The 22,234-nt window shown below is 42.4% G+C and overlaps 2 protein-coding genes across 51 annotated transcripts in view; both read right to left on the bottom strand.

Moving 5' to 3' along the window:
* LOC127001311 (uncharacterized) overlaps positions 1-20,075 on the bottom strand; it is a 66,007-nt gene extending 45,932 nt beyond the window's left edge. Inside the window, exons 1-4 of the mRNA XM_050865736.1 lie at positions 20,041-20,075; positions 12,670-12,862; positions 2,300-2,507; positions 1,141-1,274 (exon numbers count right to left, since the gene is read on the bottom strand). Coding sequence (XP_050721693.1) covers positions 1,141-1,274; positions 2,300-2,507; positions 12,670-12,708 — 381 coding nt within the window. The 5' untranslated portion in view covers positions 12,709-12,862; positions 20,041-20,075. The remainder of the gene's footprint in view (positions 1-1,140; positions 1,275-2,299; positions 2,508-12,669; positions 12,863-20,040) is intronic.
* Positions 20,076-21,564: 1,489 nt separating this feature from the next.
* The window catches only part of LOC127001312 (protein piccolo-like), a 28,123-nt gene continuing 27,453 nt past the window's right edge, over positions 21,565-22,234 (bottom strand). For 6 of the 50 annotated variants that reach the window (XM_050865780.1, XM_050865783.1, XM_050865764.1 and 3 more), the window contains one exon: positions 21,610-22,200. In XM_050865780.1, coding sequence (XP_050721737.1) covers positions 22,132-22,200 — 69 coding nt within the window. In that variant the 3' untranslated portion in view covers positions 21,610-22,131. Of the gene's footprint in view, positions 22,201-22,234 lie in introns of all 50 variants that reach the window. The other 44 variants (XM_050865739.1, XM_050865737.1, XM_050865738.1 and 41 more) reach the window with 28 other exon arrangements.

The following is a 22,234-nucleotide window of genomic DNA, read 5'->3' as shown; positions in this document are numbered from 1 at the left end:
CAAGTACATGATCATAATTAGAATTCGGTTGGATATATTCAAAGGTAAAGTTGTAATACCCAAAGTAAAGTATAAAAAAAATGTAAAGTAGTCTTTGAATATGCAAGAGAGACATGTAAAGAGAGCAGGGGAGGTTACAGTGCTGGGAGTTTTGGAGAGACTGGAGGTAGAAGGCAGGAGACCAGTTGGTAGACCTAGGAAAACATGGAGAAGGTGTATACAGGAAGACTTGGCACTGACGGGATTAGATGAGCATCAGGCAGAAGACAGAGTAGAATGAAGGAGAGCCATACAGCGACCAACCGCTCAGAAAGAGTGAAAACGGACGTTAAACGAAATGATGATGATGATTTGAATGTGCAAGAGGCATAAAGTCATCACTGAAAGTACATAATAGAAAATACTCAGGCACCAGATGTCTGTTTGCAGCCAATTGAACAGCTATTTATAACAACCTAACTGCTGGCTCTTCCTCCACAAACCAAACAAATACATAAGTCTCCAGTCTACGGCTACAAGTGTGGGAAACTTGTGGTTGTGTGCTAATGCTATTTGAAAAGAGTACGAGATTTTAGTGACAAGGGAGTAACCTACAGTGCAGCATCATACTCACTAGTGCAAACATGGAGTAACTGTAAAGCCCCGTTCACACTGCTGACTTTGGGCCACGACAACCCAGTGACTTTTAGGTCCCCTTCACACTGTGCCGACGCAGCATCAGGTAATCATTTCTAGACCTCTTTCTGACCATGTGCAACCTTTTCACATCAACATTTCACAGCCAAGACCTCGTGTACCCTGAGTCGCTGAGTAGTCATGGCCCAGAGTCAGCACAGTGCGAACAGGTTTTTAAACTTCAACTAAGTTCATGTAGAAAAAGCTTTAGCACAGCTCCCTGCCAGCACTGGAGGATAGAACAGATGGTGGTGACCTGAGACTTCTATCTCACTATATTATAACAGATTCCTTTTTCCTCCTAAAACCCCTATGAGACCCTTAACTTTGTTGCTCTATACATGATGAAAAGATCATAGCGGCAACCATGCGCTTTACGGAACCTGACCCATACATATAACAAGGCCTGGCTGTACCAATTGCAACACAAGCTGGCACACACACACCACAGTGACACGTCCGTACCCTGAGTCTTGACGGGGTGTCTCCACTGCTCCAGTAATCACTAGTAAGGCGTTCCCGGCTCTCCTTCTCGGCAAAGAATTCTCTTGCCCCGACAAAGACCTCGGAGGCTGGGGAGGATGTGGGTACTGCTTTACCTGTTGCAGAGGGAACAGAGAACATCAATATTGGAACTGTCAAGCATCTTCAGGATATATAGAAATAACAGGATGGTAGTTTTAATATCAAAAGCAATTAGTATAAAAAAGAATTTACACAAGTGATGTTAGCCACCTGTTGCAGATTAAATATATACGCAATAGTGATTGCCAGGCATCTCCACACACAGAGAGCTAGGATGGGATGATACATAATGTTAGTGTCTGTTACAGCAATACAGAATGGCATGGACAAAAGAATTTACATGTGTGGTGATCATAGCAAAAGACAGGAGGCCTGAAAGATAACTATACGAGATGTGAGACGGCTGTACAACGGTAAGGAACGTAGGAGTGATTGTAACAGTTATAGGTGAACATGTGGCCTATTGTTCTGTTCATTTTCCTTGGCGATGAACAGGGACGGGGGAGGGGGGTAGTAAGGGAAAAGGTGTATGCATCAATGTTTTGCACTGAAATCAATAGTTGAAAAGGACCTAGAGAAAATAACTGATAATAATTAGGTCAGCGGTTCCCAAAGTTTTCAGGACTCGCACCACTCCCCAGGCTGTGACCGAGTCCACGCACCCCTGCTAAGATGCGAGCAGTACAAAGGTCCCGTCGATTTCCCGAAATTTTGTCCATTTTTTACAATTTTGTGCTCGCAAAGTATGAGGCTCGGAGCGATGGCTATCAAAACTGGATGAAAATGTACCTGGGGGTGGATGAATGTGCTCAGAGTCTGGGTAAGTTTCAAACAAAGAACAGACAACTCCACTGAAGCGTACAGCATATGTTAGTTCTAAAACAATGGCAGTTAATGATGTGTTTGAAATTTTAATGACATAAAATCCGCCATTACATTATTATTATTATTTTTTTTTCATTACGCACCCCTGGTGATCAGCTCATGCACCCCCAGGGGTGCGCGCACCACACTTTGGGAACCGCTGGTCTAGGCGATGATTTTCACCCTTGCGTTGGCTCCCTTAATGTCAAAAAATGTACAGCAACTACATGCGTACCTATCAGACTCCCTTCTTCAAAGCCTGATTCTGAGGACTCGACAATAGCAGGCAGGGAAGTTTCTTGGGTGGGGGTGAAGAAGCCCAGAACCTTTTCCTTCACTGTTCCGGCAATGCCCGCCACGCCTCCATTAGCCTCCCAGTGCCACCCTCGGCCGTCCCTCCTTCCCTCTGGGGTGGTTGGGGTCTCCACGCCCTCTGCTGTTGCCTGAAAATATTAAGAGGTATTTAACCCTTTGGATGCAGACTGCCTACAAGAAGACATCACCAAGCTATAAGAGTGGAGCAAAAAGTGGCTGCTACAATTTAATGAAGAAAAATGTTAAGTCCTGCACCTTGGGAGGGGATATCCAGCATACCAATACCACATGTGAAACACTCCACTATCCACCACAGAGGCAGAGAAAGACCTGGGAGTGTATGTTACCAGGCTACCAGTGAAGGCAAAATCTATGCCAATCGCAGTGGACGGGTTAATGTTTTACAAGTCTCCAGAAATACCAAGATTCAACATCATGTGTGGATGTGGTAATACACAAGAAATTTTGATATTAACATAACATCTATTACATCCACACTAACCTAAAACAAAAATTAAGATGACAAATAATGTATATCGATCTTTAATATGTCTATAGCTAGTTGAAATAAGCTTTAGGTCGAGGAATATATAATCTGTATAAATAATTCTTATAAACAACTACAAAAAAATAAGTAGCTGTCAACCGCTTCCATATCCCATTTCTGAGAGCAAAACAATAAGGAAATAATGGCAGGCGTGTGATTGATTAAATATTAACTCTTCCAGTCTTTTCAAAATCAATGTTCACCGACACTCTGGGCATACAAACAATATTCTACTGTAACGGAAAGTTGTGACGGAGTGCTACACATGATATGCACTAAAACAAACAAATTACTCCATTAACAGATAAGAAAGAGCTTGCGAATGTTTAGACTTGGGTGATATCAGCTGCAAAATTACTATCGACAATGTGGCAATTCTTATCTAATGTTATCTGACAAGAGAATCACGGCCGCATGAACCTCAGAGAATGGAAGGAATAAACTAACTAATGTCTTTTCTGTAGCTTCCTTTATGAACTGGTAAATTGGGCAACACTCAGCGCCCATTTCACAGTCCATCGCAGAAACAGAAAGTGAGGGGAAGGAATAGGAATGGAGAGGAGGCAAAAACTGAGGTTGGAAAATGAATGAAGAAATAAATGAAAAAGATAATGAAGAAATGAATGGAAAGAATAATAACTGGTAAATTGGGCAACACTCAGCGCCCATTTCACAGTCCATCGCAGAAACAGAAAGTGAGGGGAAGGGACAGGAATGGAGAGGAGGCAAAAACTGAGGTTGGAAAATGAATGAAGAAATAAATGAAAAAGATAATGAAGAAATGAATGGAAAGAATAATAACTGGTAAATTGGGCAACACTCAGAGCCCATTTCACAGTCCATCGCAGAATCAGAAAGTGAGGGGAAGGGACAGGAATGGAGAGGAGGCAAAAACTGAGGTTGAAAAATGAATGAAAAAAAGGAATGAAGAAATAAATGAAAAAGATAAAGAAATGAATGGAAAGAAAACTAAGCAGAAGAAGAAGAGGCAGAAGAAGAAGAAGAACCAGAAAAATAATCAGAAGAAGAAGAAGAACCAGAGAAGAAGTAGATAAAGAAGCAAGAGAATAGAAATAATTTTAGTACCTTCACGTATATAAAGTCAAATGGCGCTGAGGTGGGTGAGGAACAGCACTTGTATACCTCTTTTTCCCTTCCCTTCAGGTATTATGGGGAGAAAATAGACTTAAAAGCAAGAATAAAGACTCCCTGATTAAAAAGCCGTATTAAAAGGCAAGGGTTCTAATCTCCTTGGGTTAAAAAATGGAGTTAAAAGCAAGGATTCTGGACTCCGTGGTTTAAAGGACACTCGGTGATGCAACAGCTGTCAGAGGAAGGGACCCCAGACCCAGACCCAGACTCAGCATTTGGCGGGCATTTCCTTCGTTTTAACGGGGCCTCACCATCACACCGTTGCCTGAATTCTTGTACTCTGCATAACTTTAGCCAGCGAACCCTGCTTTAGCACATCGTAGTCGCTAATTGCTGACGCGAAACAAAAGAAGTCGCTAATTGCTGACGCGAAACAAAAGAAGTCGCTAATTGCTGACGCGAAACAAAAGAAGTCGCTAATTGCTGACGCGAAACAAAAGAAGTCGCTAATTGCTGACACGACACAAAAGAAGTCGCTAATTGCTGACGCGAAACAAAAGAAGAAGAAACAGAAGGATTGATTGATTGATAGTTTATTGTTGCAGGTAAACAACAAGGAAACAGAAGCATAAAAAGGAGCAGAAAAGAAGACGAAACAAGAAAAAATAAAAGGAAAAGAAGAACTAAGAAGAAAAAGAAGAAGCAGAAGGAAAATAAGCATAAAAAGAAGCAGAAAAGACGAAACAAGAAAAAAAAGGAAAAGAAGCAGAAAAAGAAGAACTAGAGAAATAAGGAAAAAGCAGAACACGAAACAAAAGAAGAAACAGAAGACGAAACAGAAGAAAAAGAAGAAGAAAAGAAGCAGAATAAGAAAATTAAGACGCAGAAAAATATGAAGACGTAGAAAACTCGCCCTGTGATATCCGGTTCATGATGAAGCTGAAGCCGTAACGGGAATTTAATTTTATCGCATTCACTTCCGTTGCCTCGCCTTGAAACACACCAATCAAGAGTATTTAAAAGCTGCCATTAATTTCTTCGTTTATTTTATGTTTGTAAGTAATTTTTCTATATGCCTCGGGACGAAATATGCTACTTATTCTTTTTTTACTTTTCTTCTTCTTCTTCTTCTTCTTCTTCTTCCTTTTATTTTTTTATCTCCTTTTTCCACTTATTTTTTCTCTTCTTTTTCCTCTTCTTCTTTTCTTTCTTCTCCCTTTTCTTCTTCTTCTTCTTTGTCTCCGTTTCCGCTTCCTAATTCTCTTCATCATGATCATAATTTTATTCTTCTTTTCCTTGTTCTTTTTCTTCTCCCTCTCCTCCTCTTCCTCCTCCTTCTTCTTCTTTTTCTTCTTCTTCTTCTTCGTTTCCTTCTTCTTCTCTGTTTCCTTTTTCCTCCTCATCATCTCCTCCTCCTCCTCCTCCTCCCTCTTCTTCTCATTATTATTATTATTATTATTATTATTATTATTATTATTATTATTATTATTTACGATAGTCTACGGCTAACAAGGTCACTCATGGCGCCTTTGAGGGTAGAAACACGCGAAACAGACCCTAATCCTGTCCCTGACCTCGAGTATATTATGTCAGGGCACGATACGGTCACGAAGTCCTTTACAAATTAAAACAAATAGGTATTGACGGTCAGGTAAACCAATGGATCGCGAATTGGTTGAGCAACAGACAACAAAGAGTAGTGATTGACGGATTTAACTCAGAGTGGGCGCCTGTCACTAGTGGCGTCCCTCAGGGCTCGGTTCTTGGCCCAGTGCTCTTCATTATTTACATCAACGACGTGGATGTTGGACTCAATAACCGCATTAGTAAATTTGCAGACGACACAAAGATTGGTAACTCGGTTCTCACTGACGAAGACAGGCAAAGCCTCCAAGAGGATTTGCACAAAATTTCAACTTGGTCGGATAGATGGAGATGCTTAACGTAGACAAGTGCCAGGTCCTTCAAGTTGGAACGAGGAATAAAAGTTTGATTACGAAATGCGCGGCGTTAAACTCAAAAGCGTTCAATGCGTCAAGGACTTGGGGGTCAAAATCGCGTCAAACCTCAAATTCTCACAGCAATGCATCGATGCAGCAAATAAAGCGAACAGAATGTTGGGCTTCATTAAAAGAAACTTTTTATTTAAGAATAAAGATGTAATACTCGCTCTACAACAGTTTAGTCAGACCCCACTAGGAATATGCGGTACAGTTTTGGTCTCCTCACCATGCAAAGGATATTGCTAAATTAGAAGGTGTTCAGCGTCGGGCAACGAAAATTATCCTTCCTTGCGCAACAAATCCTACGAAGAAAGGCTTTCTACCCTTAACATGTTCTCTCTTGAGAAACGTCGCCTCCGAGGAAAACTGATCGAATGTTTTAAAATACTTAATGGTTTCACGAATGTAGACAGATCAACATTGTTTATGATCGATGACACTTTGCGCACGAGGAACAATGGCGTAAAACTCAGATGTAGACAAGTAAATTCAGACTGCACCAAATTTTTCTTCACCAACGTTGTAGTGCGAGAATGGAATAAGCTTCCACCGTCAGTGGTCCAGTGTAACACGATTGACTCCTTCAAAAATAAGCTCGACCGTCACTTCCTTCAACTTAATATCAACTAGAGTAGAAATGCAACGTTTTGGAGTCTTCTGATTAATGTAAAATCACTTAGGTTTAAGGACAGACCACCAAGTCTGGACCATGGGGTCTGTGTGGTCTGATTTTCTATGTAAATCTCTCTCTCTCTCTCTCTCTCTCTCTCTCTCTCTCTCTCTCTCTCTCTCTCTCTCTCTCTCTCTCGGTACGGTATCTCTCTCTTCCTTCATCTTTCGTTTCTAGAGTTGCATTTTTCACTATTTTTTCATTTGTTTCTCCTGTTCGACCGGTAATTCTCTCTCTCTCTCTCTCTCTCTCTCTCTCTCTCTCTCTCTCTCTCTCTCTCTCTCTCTCTCTCTCTCTCTCTCTCTCTCTCTCTCGTTATCTATATTTCCTTTGTCTCTCCTCTCTCTTCACGTTCACTCTCCTCAAGTTGTATATTTTTCATCTTCATTTCTTTATTTCCATTAATCTCTCTACTCTTTTATCGCCTATTTATCTCTTATTCTTCTGTTTTATCTATGGTCTCTCTCTCTCTCTCTTCCTCGACACACATATAGGGACTGGCTGGCTGGCTTATATATTTGTTTTTAGTGTTTTTACGAGTCCAGCACGTGATCAGACCTGTTCTACCTTTTCTGTTTCCCCCTCTTCATGTTACTCTCTTGTTCTACCTTTGCTTTCTGGTCCCTCTCTCTCCCTCTCTCTTTTTAATGTTTTTTTTTTTTCGAATTTAAGTGTTTTTTACGAGTCTAGCACGGGATCAGACCTGTTCTACCCTTCCTTTCCCCCCTTATCATCTGTTAATTCTCTCTTCCTCGAGCTACTATCCCTCAAAACACGTATCTAATGGCTGGCTGGCTGGTTTTGATGTTTATTTTATTCAGTTCTGAGGGTTTTCACGAGTCCAGCGCGTGATCAGACCATGGTGAATGCATAACACATAGTCCACTGTCTAATCGCTTTTCCTCGATCCACTTTCCCTCAAAACACGTATCTAATGACTGGCTGGCTGGTTTTTATGTTTATTTTATCCAGTTCTGAGGGTTTTCACGAGTCCAGCGCGTGATCAGACTGTTAATCACTGTCTAATCTCTCTTCCTCGATCCACTTTCCCTCAAAACACGTATCTAATGGCTGGCTGGCTGGCTTTTATGTTTATTTTATTCAGTTCTGAGGCTTATCACGAGTCCAGCGCGTGATCAGACCATTGCGAATAAGTGACACTTCGTCCTCTGTGCCCCGAGTGACGCTCCTCAGCTCGGTCACGCCAGGCGGAGCGGAAACGACCCCGCCGGTACCTGCATTAGGGATATTACAAGCTTATCAACCCGTATTTTTCAACGTATGGGCGCCTCAGTTCACCTATTTTCAAAGCCTCTCGTAGAAGTTGCTGGGATTTTCATGGACGGGTTTTGTGATCCTAGGGTTAATTTTACACGAAGTCTGCATCTCGAACGGGGAAATCACCCTTGAAATCCCGGTTAATCCTCTCTGTGGCCTTGGGAAAATAGTTTAATAATATGGATCTATGTGTTTTGTGATCCTAGGGTTAATTTTACATGACGTCTGCATCTCGAACGGGGAAATCACCCATGAAATCCCGGTTAATCCTCTCTGTGGCCTTGGGGAAATAGTTTAATATGGACCTATGTGTTTTGTGATCCTAGGGTTAATTTAACAAGAAGTCTGCATCTCGAACGGGGAAATCACCCATGAGAACCCGGTTAATCCTCTCTGTAGCCTTGGGAAAATAGTTTAATAATATGGACCTATGTGTTTTGTGATCCTAGGGTTAATTTTACATGAAGTCTGCAACTCGAACGGGGAAATCACCCATGAGAACCCGGTTAATCCTCTCTGTAGCCTTGGGAAAATAGTTTAATAATATGGAGCTATGTGTTTTGTGATCCTAGGGTTAATTTTACACGAAGTCTGCATCTCGAACGGGGAAATCACCCATGAAATCCCGGTTAATCCTCTCTGTGGCCTTGGGAAAATAGTTTAATAATATGGACCGATGTGTTTTGTGATCCTAAGGTTAATTTTACACGAAGTCTGCATCTCGAACGGGGAAACACTCTTGAAAACCCGGTTAATCCTCTCTGTAGCCTTGGGAATATAGTTTAATAATATGGACCGATGTGTTTTGTGATCCTAAGGTTAATTTTACACGAAGTCTGCATCTCGAACGGGGAAATCACCCATGAGAACCCGGTTAATCCTCTCTGTAGCCTTGGGAATATAGTTTAATAATATGGACCTATGTGTTTTGTGATCCTAAGGTTAATTTAACACGAAGTCTGCACCTCGAACGGGGAAATCACCCATGAAATCCCGGTTAATCCTCTCTGTAGCCTTGGGAAAGTAGTTTAATAATATGGACGTATGTGTTTTGTGATCCTAAGGTTAATTTAACAAGAAGTCTGCATCTCGAACGGGGAAATTACCCATGAAATCCCGGTTAATCCTCTCTGTAGCCTTGGGAAAGTAGTTTAATAATATGGACGTATGTGTTTTGTGATCCTAGGGTTAATTTTACAAGAAGTCTGCAACTCGAACGGGGAAATCACCCATGAGAACCCGGTTAATCCTCTCTGTGGCCTTGGGAAAATAGTTTAATAATATGGACCGATGTGTTTTGTGATCCTAGGGTTAATTTTACACGAAGTCTGCATCTCGAACGGGGAAATCACCCATGAAATCCCGGTTAATCCTCTCTGTAGCCTTGGGAAAATAGTTTAATAATATGAAGCTATGGGTTTTGTGATCCTAGGGTTAATTTTACACGAAGTCTGCATCTCGAACGGGGAAATCACCCATGAGAACCCGGTTAATCCTCTCTGTGGCCTTGGGAAAATAGTTTAATAATATGGACCGATGTGTTTTGTGATCCTAGGGTTAATTTAACAAGAAGTCTGCATCTCGAACGGGGAAATCACCCATGAATTCCCGGTTAATCCTCTCTGTAGCCTTGGGAAAATAGTTTAATAATATGAAGCTATGTGTTTTATACTCTCAAAACTAACATGCAAAAGACGAGACCCTAAAGCTGGCTATTTATTCATTCAAAAGTCTCTATTCGGCACGTATGATACAGCCTACTACCTATCAATTTCCTCTTTTCTTCATCTTCTTCCTCAGCCTATATCAATTTCTTTAGCCTCTCCTCTCCTTCAATGTCTTCTGCATTTCCTCATTCTGTCTATCACCCCATTTTCGTGTCTCCCTTCCTCACGTAAATCATTCTTCAGTAATGCATAAATCAACTAGCATTCGAAAATAAGCTAAAATTTATCGAGTTTTGGATTCGTATTATTCTCTCATTTCTGTCTAACTCTCGATATGGAATAGGCTAGATTATTTTTGTTCCCTTATCCTGCCTATAACCCTTCATTTTCCTCTTTTCTTCATCTTCTTCCTCAGCCTATATCAATTTCTTTAGCCTCCTCTCCTTCAGCGTCTTCTGCTTTTCCTCATTCTGTCTATAACCCCATTTTCGTATCTCCATGTCCCTTCCTTTCAGCTTAAACTTTCACCTTTTCACTCATTCGGGTTGTGTGGGCTTAAGCTTCTTTCATTATAAACGGCCTGTCTCCATCTTCATTTCCTCTACTCAAGCTTTTTAACCCCATTTTCGTATCTCCATGTTCTTCCTTTCAGCTTAAACTTTCCCCTTTTTCACTCATTCGGGTTGTGTGGGCTTAAGCTTCTTTCACTGTAAACGGCCTGTCTCCATCTTCATTTCCTCTACTCAAGCTTTTTAACCCCATTTTCGTATCTCCATGTTCTTCCTTTCAGCTTAAACTTTCCCCTTTTCACTCATTCGGGTTGTGGGGGCTTAAGCTTCTTTCATTATAAACGGCCTGTCTCCATCTTCATTTCCTCTACTCAAGCTTTTTAACCCCATTTTCGTATCTCCATGTTCTTCCTTTCAGCTTAAACTTTCCCCTTTTCACTCATTCGGGTTGTGTGGGCTTAAGCTTCTTTCACTGTAAACGGCCTGTCTCCATCTTCATTTCCTCTACTCAAGCTTTTTAACCCCATTTTCGAATCTCCATGTCCTTCCTTTCAGCTTAAACTTTCACCTTTTTCACTAATTCGGGTTGTGTGGGCTTAAGCTTCTTTCATTATAAACGCTCTGTCTCCATCTTCATTTCCTCTACTCAAGCTTTTTAACCCCATTTTCGTATCTCCATGTCCTTCCTTTCAGCTTAAACTTTCACCTTTTCACTCATTCGGGTTGTGTGGGCTTAAGCTTCTTTCATTATAAACGGCCTGTCTCCATCTTCATTTCCTCTACTCAAGCTTTTTAACCCCATTTTCGTATCTCCATGTCCTTCTTTTCAGCTTAAACTTTCCCCTTTTCACTCATTCGGGTTGTGTGGGATTAAGCTTCTTTCACTGTAAACGGCCTGTCTCCATCTTCATTTCCTCTACTCAAGCTTTTTAACCCCATTTTCGTATCTCCATGTCCTTCCTTTCAGCTTAAACTTTCCCCTTTTCACTCATTCGGGTTGTGTAAGCTTCTTCATTATAAACGGCCTGTCTCCATCTTCAATTCCTCTACTCAAGCTTTTTAACCCCATTTTCGTATCTCCATGTCCTTCCTTTCAGCTTAAACTTTCCCCTTTTCACTCATTCGGGTTCTGTGTAAGCTTCTTTCATTATAAACGGCCTGTCTCCATCTTCAATTCCTCTACTCAAGCTTTTTAACCCCATTTTCGTATCTCCATGTCCCTCCTTTCAGCTTAAACTTTCCCCTTTTCACTCATTCGGGTTGTGTGGGCTTAAGCTTCTTTCATTATAAACGGCCTGTCTCCATCTTCATTTCCTCTACTCAAGCTTTTTAACCCCATTTTCGTATCTCCATGTCCTTCCTTTCAGCTTAAACTTTCCCCTTTTCACTCATTCGGGTTCTGTGTAAGCTTCTTTCATTATAAACGGCCTGTCTCGACCTCCATTTCCTCTACTCAAGCTTTTTAACCCCATTTTCGTATCTCCATGTCCTTCCTTTCAGCTTAAACTTTCCCCTTTTCACTCATTCGGGTTGTGTGGGCTTAAGCTTCTTTCATTATAAACGGCCTGTCTCCATCTTCATTTCCTCTACTCAAGCTTTTTAACCCCATTTTCCTATCTCCATGTCCTTCCTTTCAGCTTAAACTTTCCCCTTTTCACTCATTCGGGTTGTGTGTAAGCTTCTTTCATTATAAACGCTCTGTCTCCATCTTCAATTCCTCTACTCAAGCTTTTTAACCCCATTTTCGTATCTCCATATCCTTCCTTTCAGCTTAAACTTCCCCCTTTTCACTCATTCGGGTTGTGTGGGCTTAAGCTTCTTTCATTATAAACGGCCTGTCTCCATCTTCATTTCCTCTACTCAAGCTTTTTAACCCCATTTTCGTATCTCCATGTCCTTCCTTTCAGCTTAAACTTTCCCCTTTTCACTCATTCGGGTTGTGTGTAAGCTTCTTTCATTTAACATGGCCTGTCTCGACCTCCATTTCCTCCACCCAAGCTTTCATTTCCTTATGTTTTAACCCTTCCTGCCTTGGTTCCTCTCGGCTCACGTCTGCCCTTCGCTCACTCACCCACACCGCCCACGACCATCGCTTTCACGCCTTCTTCAATCACCTTCCACTTCCTGCAGCTTACACTCTCCTCCATACTGTGCTTCGCCTTTTGTTAGTTCTACAATAAGACTGATTTAACCTGCCTATATCCCGTTATCTCTCTCTCTCTCTCTCTCTCTCTCTCTCTCTCTCTCTCTCTCTCTCTCTCTCTCTCTCTCTTCTGTATTTCCATATCCTGTCTACAAACCTTTAATTTCGTCTCTCCCTTCCTGCCCTTTCTCTTTCCTCCCTTTCTCCCCTTATCTTCTGTATTTCCTCATCCTGGCTCTGTATCTTCATTTTCATCACCCTCTACTTTCCTATTTTCTTTATCTCTCCTTTCCCTTCCTTCTCTTCTATACCGTTTCCTCCACCTGTCTCATCTCTCTCTTCCCCCTCACACATACTTCCACACGTCCTCCGCAATTTTACCTTCCTCCGGCGTGGTGTTCTTGACCGGTGACGTATCATCTCGCCGCTCCTTAGCAGATGAGACTCCTGCTGAATGGGCGAATCAACATAGTGGTGGTGGTCATGGGTGGTGGAGGGGGACGCGAGGGTGGTGTTGGCACTGGAGTCCAAGCAGCTCTGGTCAGACCGTCGCCGCCTCCGTGTTCTCACTCTCCTGAAAGCCGAGAGACAGGTTTTAGTGGGAGCAAGATCACCTATGGGGTCTGATATGTTCCCTTCTTAATAAACAGTTCTCCCTTTGGCCCTTATAGATAAAAGTGTAGATTAGAACATTACTCCTTATCCTGTTTTCCTCTTTTCTCCGAGTTCTGGCTCTCCTGTGTATTGGGAAATGTATGCTGGGAAATGTGTGATGGGAAATGTGTGTTGGGAAATGTGTGATGGGAAGTGTGTGATGGGAAATGTGTGATGGGAAATGTGTGATGGGAAATGTGTGATGGGAAATGTGTGTTGGGAAATGTGTGATGGGAAATGTGTGATGGGAAATGTGTGTTGGGAAATGTGTGATGGGAAATGTGTGATGGGAAATGTGTGTTGGGAAGTGTGTGATGGGAAATGTGTGTTGGGAAATGTGTGATGGGAAATGTGTGATGGGAAATGTGTGATGGGAAATGTGTGATGGGAAATATGTATGGCGTGGAAATGTATAGATAGGAAGATGTATGCAATTGGAAATGTGTGATGGGAAATGTGTATGGCATGGAAATGTATAGACAGAAAGATGTTTGCAATGGGAAATATGTATGGCGTGGAAATGTATAGATAAGAAGATGTATGCAATGGGAAATGTGACGGGAAATGTGTATGGCATGGAAATGTATAGACAGAAAGATGTTTGCAATGGGAAATGTGATGGGAAATATGTATGGCGTGGAAATGTATAGATTGGAAGATGCATGCAATTGGAAATGTGTGATGGGAAATGTGTATGACATGGAAATGTATAGACAGAAAGATGTTTGCAATGGGAAATGTGATGGGAAATGTGTTGGGAAATATGTATGGCGTGGAAATGTATAGATAGGAAGATGTATGCAATGGGAAATGTGATGGGAAATGTGTATTGGGAAATGTATGATGGGAAATGAGTGTTGGGAAGTGTGTTGGGAAATGTGTTAGGAAATGGGTGAAGGGCAATGTCTGCGTGTCCCCTCATTATCTCCCTTCGCTTGTCATATCACCCAACCCCCACCAAGTTAAGTTCCCATATCGGAGACCTCTCAGTAAGATCACGTGCTTGAGGGAGACCAATGACGCGAACTCCCCATATAGATCTCCCAGCGGCCACTTCCTGAGAGCTAAAAGTGGAGACGCAGGGGGTGGGAGAGCGGCACACACACACACACACACACACCAGAGCAGGCAGAGGACACCTTTAACACCGGGGTCACGTCCGTCATGCCTTGTTCAAGCAGGATGTCTCAAGCTCCTCCCTTGCAAACATAGCCATGGTAACATTTCCCCGCGATCTGAGAACCTATTTCCTGTCCCTCCCTTGCTCTCTCGACCTTTCCCCGCCGCTAACAACATCGCTAAATCAATGCCTCCCTCTCTCTCTCGGATGCTGTTGTCACCACTCGCCTAGATAGCAACAGGAACAGAGGATAGGTTACGAAGAGGACGGCGACACACCTGATAAACAGATTCTGGCACAGGGAACACAAGTCTCATGTTGGCTACAGCTGTGTCGATAGCTGTTGCCTTTCCGGTAACGACACAACGATCTGTTTCCTGTCCCACGCACTTAGCTCACAGAATGGTGGTTTTGTAGCTATTTTAAGGTTTGGGTTTGGGTATGGTTGCGTTTCCCCATCACTTGTCACACCGTCTCCACCACAGCACGAGCTTTCAACCACGGACGCTGTGGAGGAGGCTCAACGCACTATCCGGCTGTCAACTAAGAACTGGGAGGCTCTTGGGCGCTCAGCAGGTGCTCGCTATCGTCTGCTGCACTTTCCTCTTCTTCTTCTCTGCCTCCTGGGGTCGGCCACTCTTGTATTGGTGTTGCCAGTATCCACTATCCTCTGCAACCACTTCGTCCAGACACAGCTGCCTTATATCTCTCCTTCTATATCTCTGTGAACCTCTCGATCTTCTCCTCTCCTCTCCTCTTCTCTCCTCTAAAGCAACACCCGGCATCCCTTTCATTCAACGTTGGCGCACGCTCAGCTCATGAATCTCGGCCCATCCTCTCAAATATTTCAAGGCTAACTCACCTACATTTGATAAGGCTTATGCACCATGAATGTGAGAAACCACTCATGAGAATCCGACTAATCTCATTCACATTTGATAAGGCTTTCGTGGAGGTTGTTATGTCGGTATTTCCATGAGTAGTTTTATGAGCCTGGTGGTAGTTTGACAAGACCTCTCTACACGATAAATGCATAAAACACTCTTGAAAACTTGACCCATCTCCCCTCTCGTCCTCGTCCTCCTATTGTTGTTCATACTAATTTTACTTCATTTTTTTTTCACTCGTTTTACTTCACCTCCCCTTCATCCTTCTCCTCCTCCTCCTCCTCCTTATCATCATCATCATCATCATCGTCATCATCATCATCATCAACCATCTTGTCTCGAGCGAATTACTATACGAAGATGAACCTTTTTTTCCACAATCTATTCACTATAATAAACTCATCTACACACTCTTTAATAGGGGTAGTGATTAGCGAGCTTTTTTTCCTTAATCATCCTTATATTTTGCCCTTGAGCTGCTTCCTTTAATGTAAAAACTAAACAAAAAAAAGCCTTCACGCGTATAGCCTATTACTAGGAGTCTCAGGAACAATGCAAAAAAATATGATGCCTTTTTGAGACATTTTCGTATAGATATGAAGATGCTGGTAATGGTTGTAAGCAGCGCAGGTTATATACCTTCCTTCCTGTTCAACCATTCAACCAGGAATCATGTTATCAGAAAAAAAAACTTTGAAAATGAATGAACTGAGGCAATGAGAGCCGAAAGCGTCTGGAAATACGGGACTGCTTTCATGAGGGGCTACATAGGCCTAGTCTCTCCCCTTTTCTCTCTCTATCGGTAACCAGACAGATGACGGGGGTTGCTTCCGCCCTCAGCTCCCCTCCCGACCTCCCCGATGCGTCAACACCCAATATTGTCCCATCGTAATCCTCCCCATCCCACATCAGACATTTCAAAAGTTCGAGGAGATTAATCGAATTCTAATGCTTTTTTTTCACGTTCATGGTATACAGAAGAACGGTCAAACTCACACCAGGGTCATAAAACCACCCTTGAAAATGCCCATAACTCCTACGAAAGCCTTGGTAAACGTGTGTGCTTGCGCGCTGAAATGTTCAAGGCCTATAGTGTCAAACATTTCGGAGCCTACACCCCCCCACTTGACAGGGCTTTCGTAGAGATCGCGAGTCTTTCCATGGGTAGTTTTAGGAGCCTAGCGTTAGTTTGACAAGTCTTCTACACCATGATGAAAAAGTACTCATGAAAACCCAGGCCTAAGAATATGACTGGGCACGTTTGCCAAGGCTTTCGTAGGAGTTGTGGGCATTTTCAGGGGTGGTTTTATGACCCTGGTGTGAGTTTGACCGTTCTTCAGTATACCATGAACGTGAAAAAAAACATTAGAATTCGATTAATCTTTTTCTAGAACTTTTGAAATATCTGATGTGGGAGGCGGATGAGTCTGAGAATATCGATTTTGTCACTTCCCTTCGCCTTGGTCTTTGTTGGGAATATCATGCGTCGTTGGTGGCTTCATATCAGGTCAGATAATGGGCATCCGGTATAGTTTTCGCAACAGCACTGAACAAAGAAAAATATATGTTGCAATAAGAGAAACTATTGCATCATCTTCTATTCCAACTCCCCCCAACAACTGCGGACTTTGTGAATTTGAGAGGAGGAATAGGTAGAAGAAGAGGAAGAAGAAGACGAAGAGAGACGAGAGAGAAGAACAAGAGGAAGAAGAGGAAGAAAAAGAAAAAGATCGAGAAGAAAAACAGAAGAAAATGTAGAAGAAAAACAAGAAGAAAAACAAGAACACCACCACCACCACCACCATGGCCAAGAAGATCAATGGGATTCTAATGAGTTTTTATTTTTAAGTTCATGCTACAGAAGAAGGTTTAAACTATCAACCAGGGTCACAAAACTACCCTTGGCAATGCTCAAAACGCCCATGACAGCCTCTTCTAAATGCACGGAATAGGTACCTTGTATGTTCTGCCTCTCCACTTTCCTTAAATACCAGGCGTCTGCTTATATGTGAAATTTCTACATCAAATTTCTTTCTTTTTTCCTTATCTCCAACTTGCATACCGTTATTTGGCACCTCGGCAGCCAATATCACATCATCACATCAACTATTTCCAAAGGCCAAGAAGGAGATCAATCGGATTCTAATAGAGTTTTCTTTTAGGTTCAAACTACAACCAGGGTCACAAAACTACCCCTGGCAATGCTCCAAGCTCCCATGGCAGCCTCTTTCAAATGCGCAGAATAGGTATCTTGTGTTTTTCTGCTTATATGTGAAATTTCTACATCAAATTTCTTCCTTTTCTACTTATTTCCAACTTCCACACCGTCATTTGTCACCTCGGCAGCCTACATCACCTCCTGCCTGTGTATACTCGTTTATCCAGCACTGCAGTCTCCATCTCACATCATCCTGCTTGTAGTTCCAATCTTGGCATCTTCACCTCCCCATCGCCTCCTACTAACCTACTTCTGTTTTCCCTCCCGGCCTCTCTCTCTTTAGCCTTCTGCCTGCGCTTCCCACTGGGCAAATTCTCCGTGGATCTTCAGTCAAACCACGATTTCCGCTGGCTGATGGCGAGTAATACCGTCTTCCTTTGGTGAAATCTACCGTAGCTTTGGAAGATCGTGGACACGTCAGAAAACCACGGAAATATGAGAACCACGCCAGGGGAAATCGTGGGTTGACTGAAGACGACCCTCACGACTTCCTACTTCTCCGTTTTCTTTCCCACCTCTGCCATGAAGGAAGGTCCCCCATAAATTAACCCATTCTGTACGCCACATTATATAGCCTCAATTCAACGTCTTGGTATTTTAAAGCAGCGTTCCTTAGGCCAAACTTGTCAAGCTATCACTCGACACATAAAACTACCCATGGAAGTCCCACAGCAACCTCTGCACTATGGATGTGAAAAACACTCATAGAACTCAACTGATCTCCCTTGTTGAGTTTGGAAATAGTTACTGGGAATGAAAGAACTCGACTAATCTCCCTTGTGACCTTTGGAAATAGTTGCTGGGAATGAAAGAATTCGACTAATCTCCCTTGTTGACTTTGGAAATAGTTACTGGGAATGAAAGAACTCGACTAATCTCCCTTGTTGACTTTGGAAATAGTTAAAAGGAATGAAAGAACTCGACTAATCTCCCTTGTAACCTTTGAAAATAGTAATAAGGAATGAAAGAACTCGACTAATCTCCCTTGTAACCTTTGAAAATAGTAATAAGGAATGAAAGAACTCGACTAATCTCCCTTGTGACCTTTGGAAATAGTTGCTGGGAATGAAAGAACTCGACTAATCTCCCTTGTAACCTTTGAAAATAGTTATAAGGAATGAAAGAACTCGACTGATCTCCCTTGTTGAGTTTGGAAATAGTTACTGGGAATGAAAGAACTCGACTAATCTCCCTTGTAACCTTTGAAAATAGTTATAAGGAATGAAAGAACTCGACTAATCTCCCTTGTGACCTTTGGAAATAGTTACTGGGAATGAAAGAACTTTACTAATCTCCCTTGTGACCTTTGGAAATAGTTAAAAGGAATGAAAGAACTCGACTAATCTCCCTTGTTGACTTTGGAAATAGTTACTGGGAATGAAAGAACTCGACTAATCTCCCTTGTAACCTTTGGAAATAGTTACTGGGAATGAAAGAACTCGACTAATCTCCCTTGTGACCTTTGGAAATAGTTACTGGGAATGAAAGAACTTTACTAATCTCCCTTGTAACCTTTGGAAATAGTTATAAGGAATGAAAGAACTCGACTAATCTCCCTTGTAACCTTTGGAAATAGTTAAAAGGAATGAAAGAACTCGACTAATCTCCCTTGTAACCTTTGAAAATAGTAATAAGGAATGAAAGAACTCGACTAATCTCCCTTGTGACCTTTGGAAATAGTTGCTGGGAATGAAAGAACTCGACTAATCTCCCTTGTAACCTTTGAAAATAGTTATAAGGAATGAAAGAACTCGACTGATCTCCCTTGTTGAGTTTGGAAATAGTTACTGGGAATGAAAGAACTCGACTAATCTCCCTTGTGACCTTTGGAAATAGTTGCTGGGAATGAAAGAACTCGACTAATCTCCCTTGTGACCTTTGGAAATAGTTGCTGGGAATGAAAGAACTCGACTAATCTCCCTTGTTGACTTTGGAAATAGTTGCTGGGAATGAAAGAACTCGACTAATCTCCCTTGTGACCTTTGGAAATAGTTGCTGGGAATGAAAGAACTCGACTAATCTCCCTTGTAACCTTTGGAAATAGTTATAAGGAATGAAAGAACTCGACTAATCTCCCTTGTGACTTTTGGAAATAGTTAAAAGGAATGAAAGAACTCGACTAATCTCCCTTGTAACCTTTGGAAATAGTTATAAGGAATGAAAGAACTCGACTAATCTCCCTTGTAACCTTTGGAAATAGTTATAAGGAATGAAAGAACTCGACTAATCTCCCTTGTTGACTTTAGAAGTAGTTACTGGGAATGAAAGAACTCGACTAATCTCCCTTGTTGACTTTGGAAATAGTTGCTGGGAATGAAAGAACTCGACTAATCTCCCTTGTAACCTTGGGAAATAGTTAAAAGGAATGAAAGAACTCGACTAATCTCCCTTGTGACCTTTGGAAATAGTTGCTGGGAATGAAAGAACTCGACTAATCTCCCTTGTGACCTTTGGAAATAGTTGCTGGGAATGAAAGAACTCGACTAATCTCCCTTGTAACCTTGGGAAATAGTTAAAAGGAATGAAAGAACTCGACTAATCTCCCTTGTGACCTTTGGAAATAGTTACTGGGAATGAAAGAACTCGACTAATCTCCCTTGTAACCTTTGAAAATAGTTATAAGGAATGAAAGAACTCGACTAATCTCCCTTGTAACCTTTGGAAATAGTTATAAGGAATGAAAGAACTCGACTAATCTCCCTTGTAACCTTTGGAAATAGTTATAAGGAATGAAAGAACTCGACTAATCTCCCTTGTAACCTTTGGAAATAGTTATAAGGAATGAAAGAACTCGACTAATCTCTCTTGTAACCTTTGGACATAGCTGTTGTGTGAGCCGTAAGGGTCTGAGAAGAAGAGAAAGAGGAGCTCACCTGCCCACGACTACACACCACTGCAAGTTAACTGTAGGCGAGGACAGACTGAGAGAGCATCGAATCGTTCTACACTATCTCAGCTGATTGCACATATCAGCTGATAGCGGCATACGAGTACATACTATTGGGATTTTACAACTGGCTTTGAAAGTGATAAACGAAACCCCATATTTAATCGCTTTAGTATGTTTGTTGTTTGTGATAAGCGCCATTTAACTGTTAGATCTCTCTCTCTCTCTTTCTTTCTCTCTCGTAGTGGCAGTGTAGAATTTCCTATCATTTACGCTATACAGAAGTGGACGGCAGCTGCTCTTACGTCAAAAAGGGTCATCGCACCACAAAGGGTTTTATAAGCAACACAGACTGCTTGGCGACGCGCGGGGAACACACTAGCCTATTCTCATATCAACTATTTCCAATCGCCAAAAATGAGACTAATCGGGTCCCCATAGCTGTTTTTTTCACGTTCATGGTACAGAGAGAGTGTCAAACTACCACCAGGGTCATAGAACTACCCCTGGATATGCCCACAACCCCTACGAAAGCCTTGTCAAATACGAGTATGTAAGCTTGGGTGCCGAAATTTAATAACCAAAGTTCGCATATTTGACAAGGCTTTCGTAGGAGTTGTGGGGCTTTCCTTGGGTAGTTTTATGACCCTGGTGGTAGTCTGACCCTTCTTCTGTAGCGGGAACCTAGAAGATCAGGCATTAGGATACTGTTTCTTAATGGTCCCTCTAGGCGAAAAAAAATGAGAAAAAAACACCCCTCACAAACCATTTCATAATATATATCAAAGCATTTGTGATCAGTGTATGTATCATCTATTTTGGGGGGTTTAAATCATGGCACAAATTTGGCCCGTTGCTGCTACCACCGACCTCTTGAACCTAAATTACGCCCGTTAACCAGAACTTCTTTTTAAGCAACGTTGACACTGTACCGACTTTGAGGCACGACAACGCAGCATCTGGCGATCATTTCTAGACCTCTTTCCGACCATGTGCGACCCTTTCACATCAACATTTCACACCCAAGACCTCCTATACTCCGAGTCGCTAGGTTGTCGTGGCCCAGAGTCGGCGCAGTGTGAACGTGTCAGTCTTGATAGCTTTTTCCATGTCCATATAAGGCCATGTTTGAGAGCTTGTGGCTTGGTGGGTGAGGCCGGATACACTTCCTGACTTACTGACGCATGCATAATATCTAATCACTAAGAATACGTCTCTCTCTCTCTCTCTCTTAGGTTCATGCTACGGAAGAGGGGTGAAACTACCACCAGGGTCATAAAACTACCCCTGGAAATGCTTGAGACTCCTATGAAAGCCTCTCCGAAATGCAGAAAATGATTTTTTTTTTTAGGTTCATGCTGCAGAAGGGTCATAAAACTACCCAATGCTCACAACTCCAATAAAAGTGTGTGTGTGTGCGCGCGCGTGTGTGTGTGTGTGTGTGTGAGTTTACGAGAGAGAGAGAGAGAGAGAGAGAGAGAGAGAGAGAGAGAGAGAGAGAGAGAGAAAGCTTGCTCGACGCTGCTTCAAGGAAAGAAACAAGAACTACAGGCCAGAGGAGAGGTCAGTTCCAGGTGGAGAGGCGCCTTGGTCCCCTCCCCTGGGCTGGGAAGAGTAAAGAATAAAGGAAGCAAAAACGAGGAAGAGGAGGAGGAGGAGAAGGACGAACACGACTACACTGAAGTTGATGGGGGGAGAAAATGGAAGAAAAAAACAGTATACATAAGAACATAAGGAGCGCATTTTGCCATCTTAAAATGCCACGCCATACTCCCTGATAAGGCTTTCGCTGATATGTCTCGTGTGGTCTGGGTCGGAGGCGTGAAGGCTACACTGAATAAGACAACAAACTTCAATCATAAGTTTATTTCCTTCAAGCGTTATGGGCAGTACCATCCTTGCCGCTGAGCACTTCTTACTTTTATTGCGGACACAAACTCAAATGTAGCGTCTAAAAATCCTCATGGGGGGAGGTAACCGCTCCTATAAGCACATAAACTCATCTACTCGGGAATCATTTTTTTCAACAACCCGGCCGGGAATCGAACCTGCGTTCTAGACAGAAGGTAAACTGGTGCTACGGTTCCTGGCTAGCGGCGGGGGTCAAGGGGCCGGGCAGGGGTTCACACAGGCTGTTTTCGATGACCTGCACCGTCCCTGGCTGTTCCTGGGTGGCGGTG

Source organism: Eriocheir sinensis, chromosome 20 (assembly GCF_024679095.1).
Source record: "Eriocheir sinensis breed Jianghai 21 chromosome 20, ASM2467909v1, whole genome shotgun sequence".
Classification (NCBI taxonomy): Eukaryota; Metazoa; Arthropoda; class Malacostraca; order Decapoda; family Varunidae; genus Eriocheir; species Eriocheir sinensis.
The sequence above is the reverse complement of the archived record's forward strand: the minus strand, read 5'-3'. Positions and strand labels throughout refer to the sequence as shown.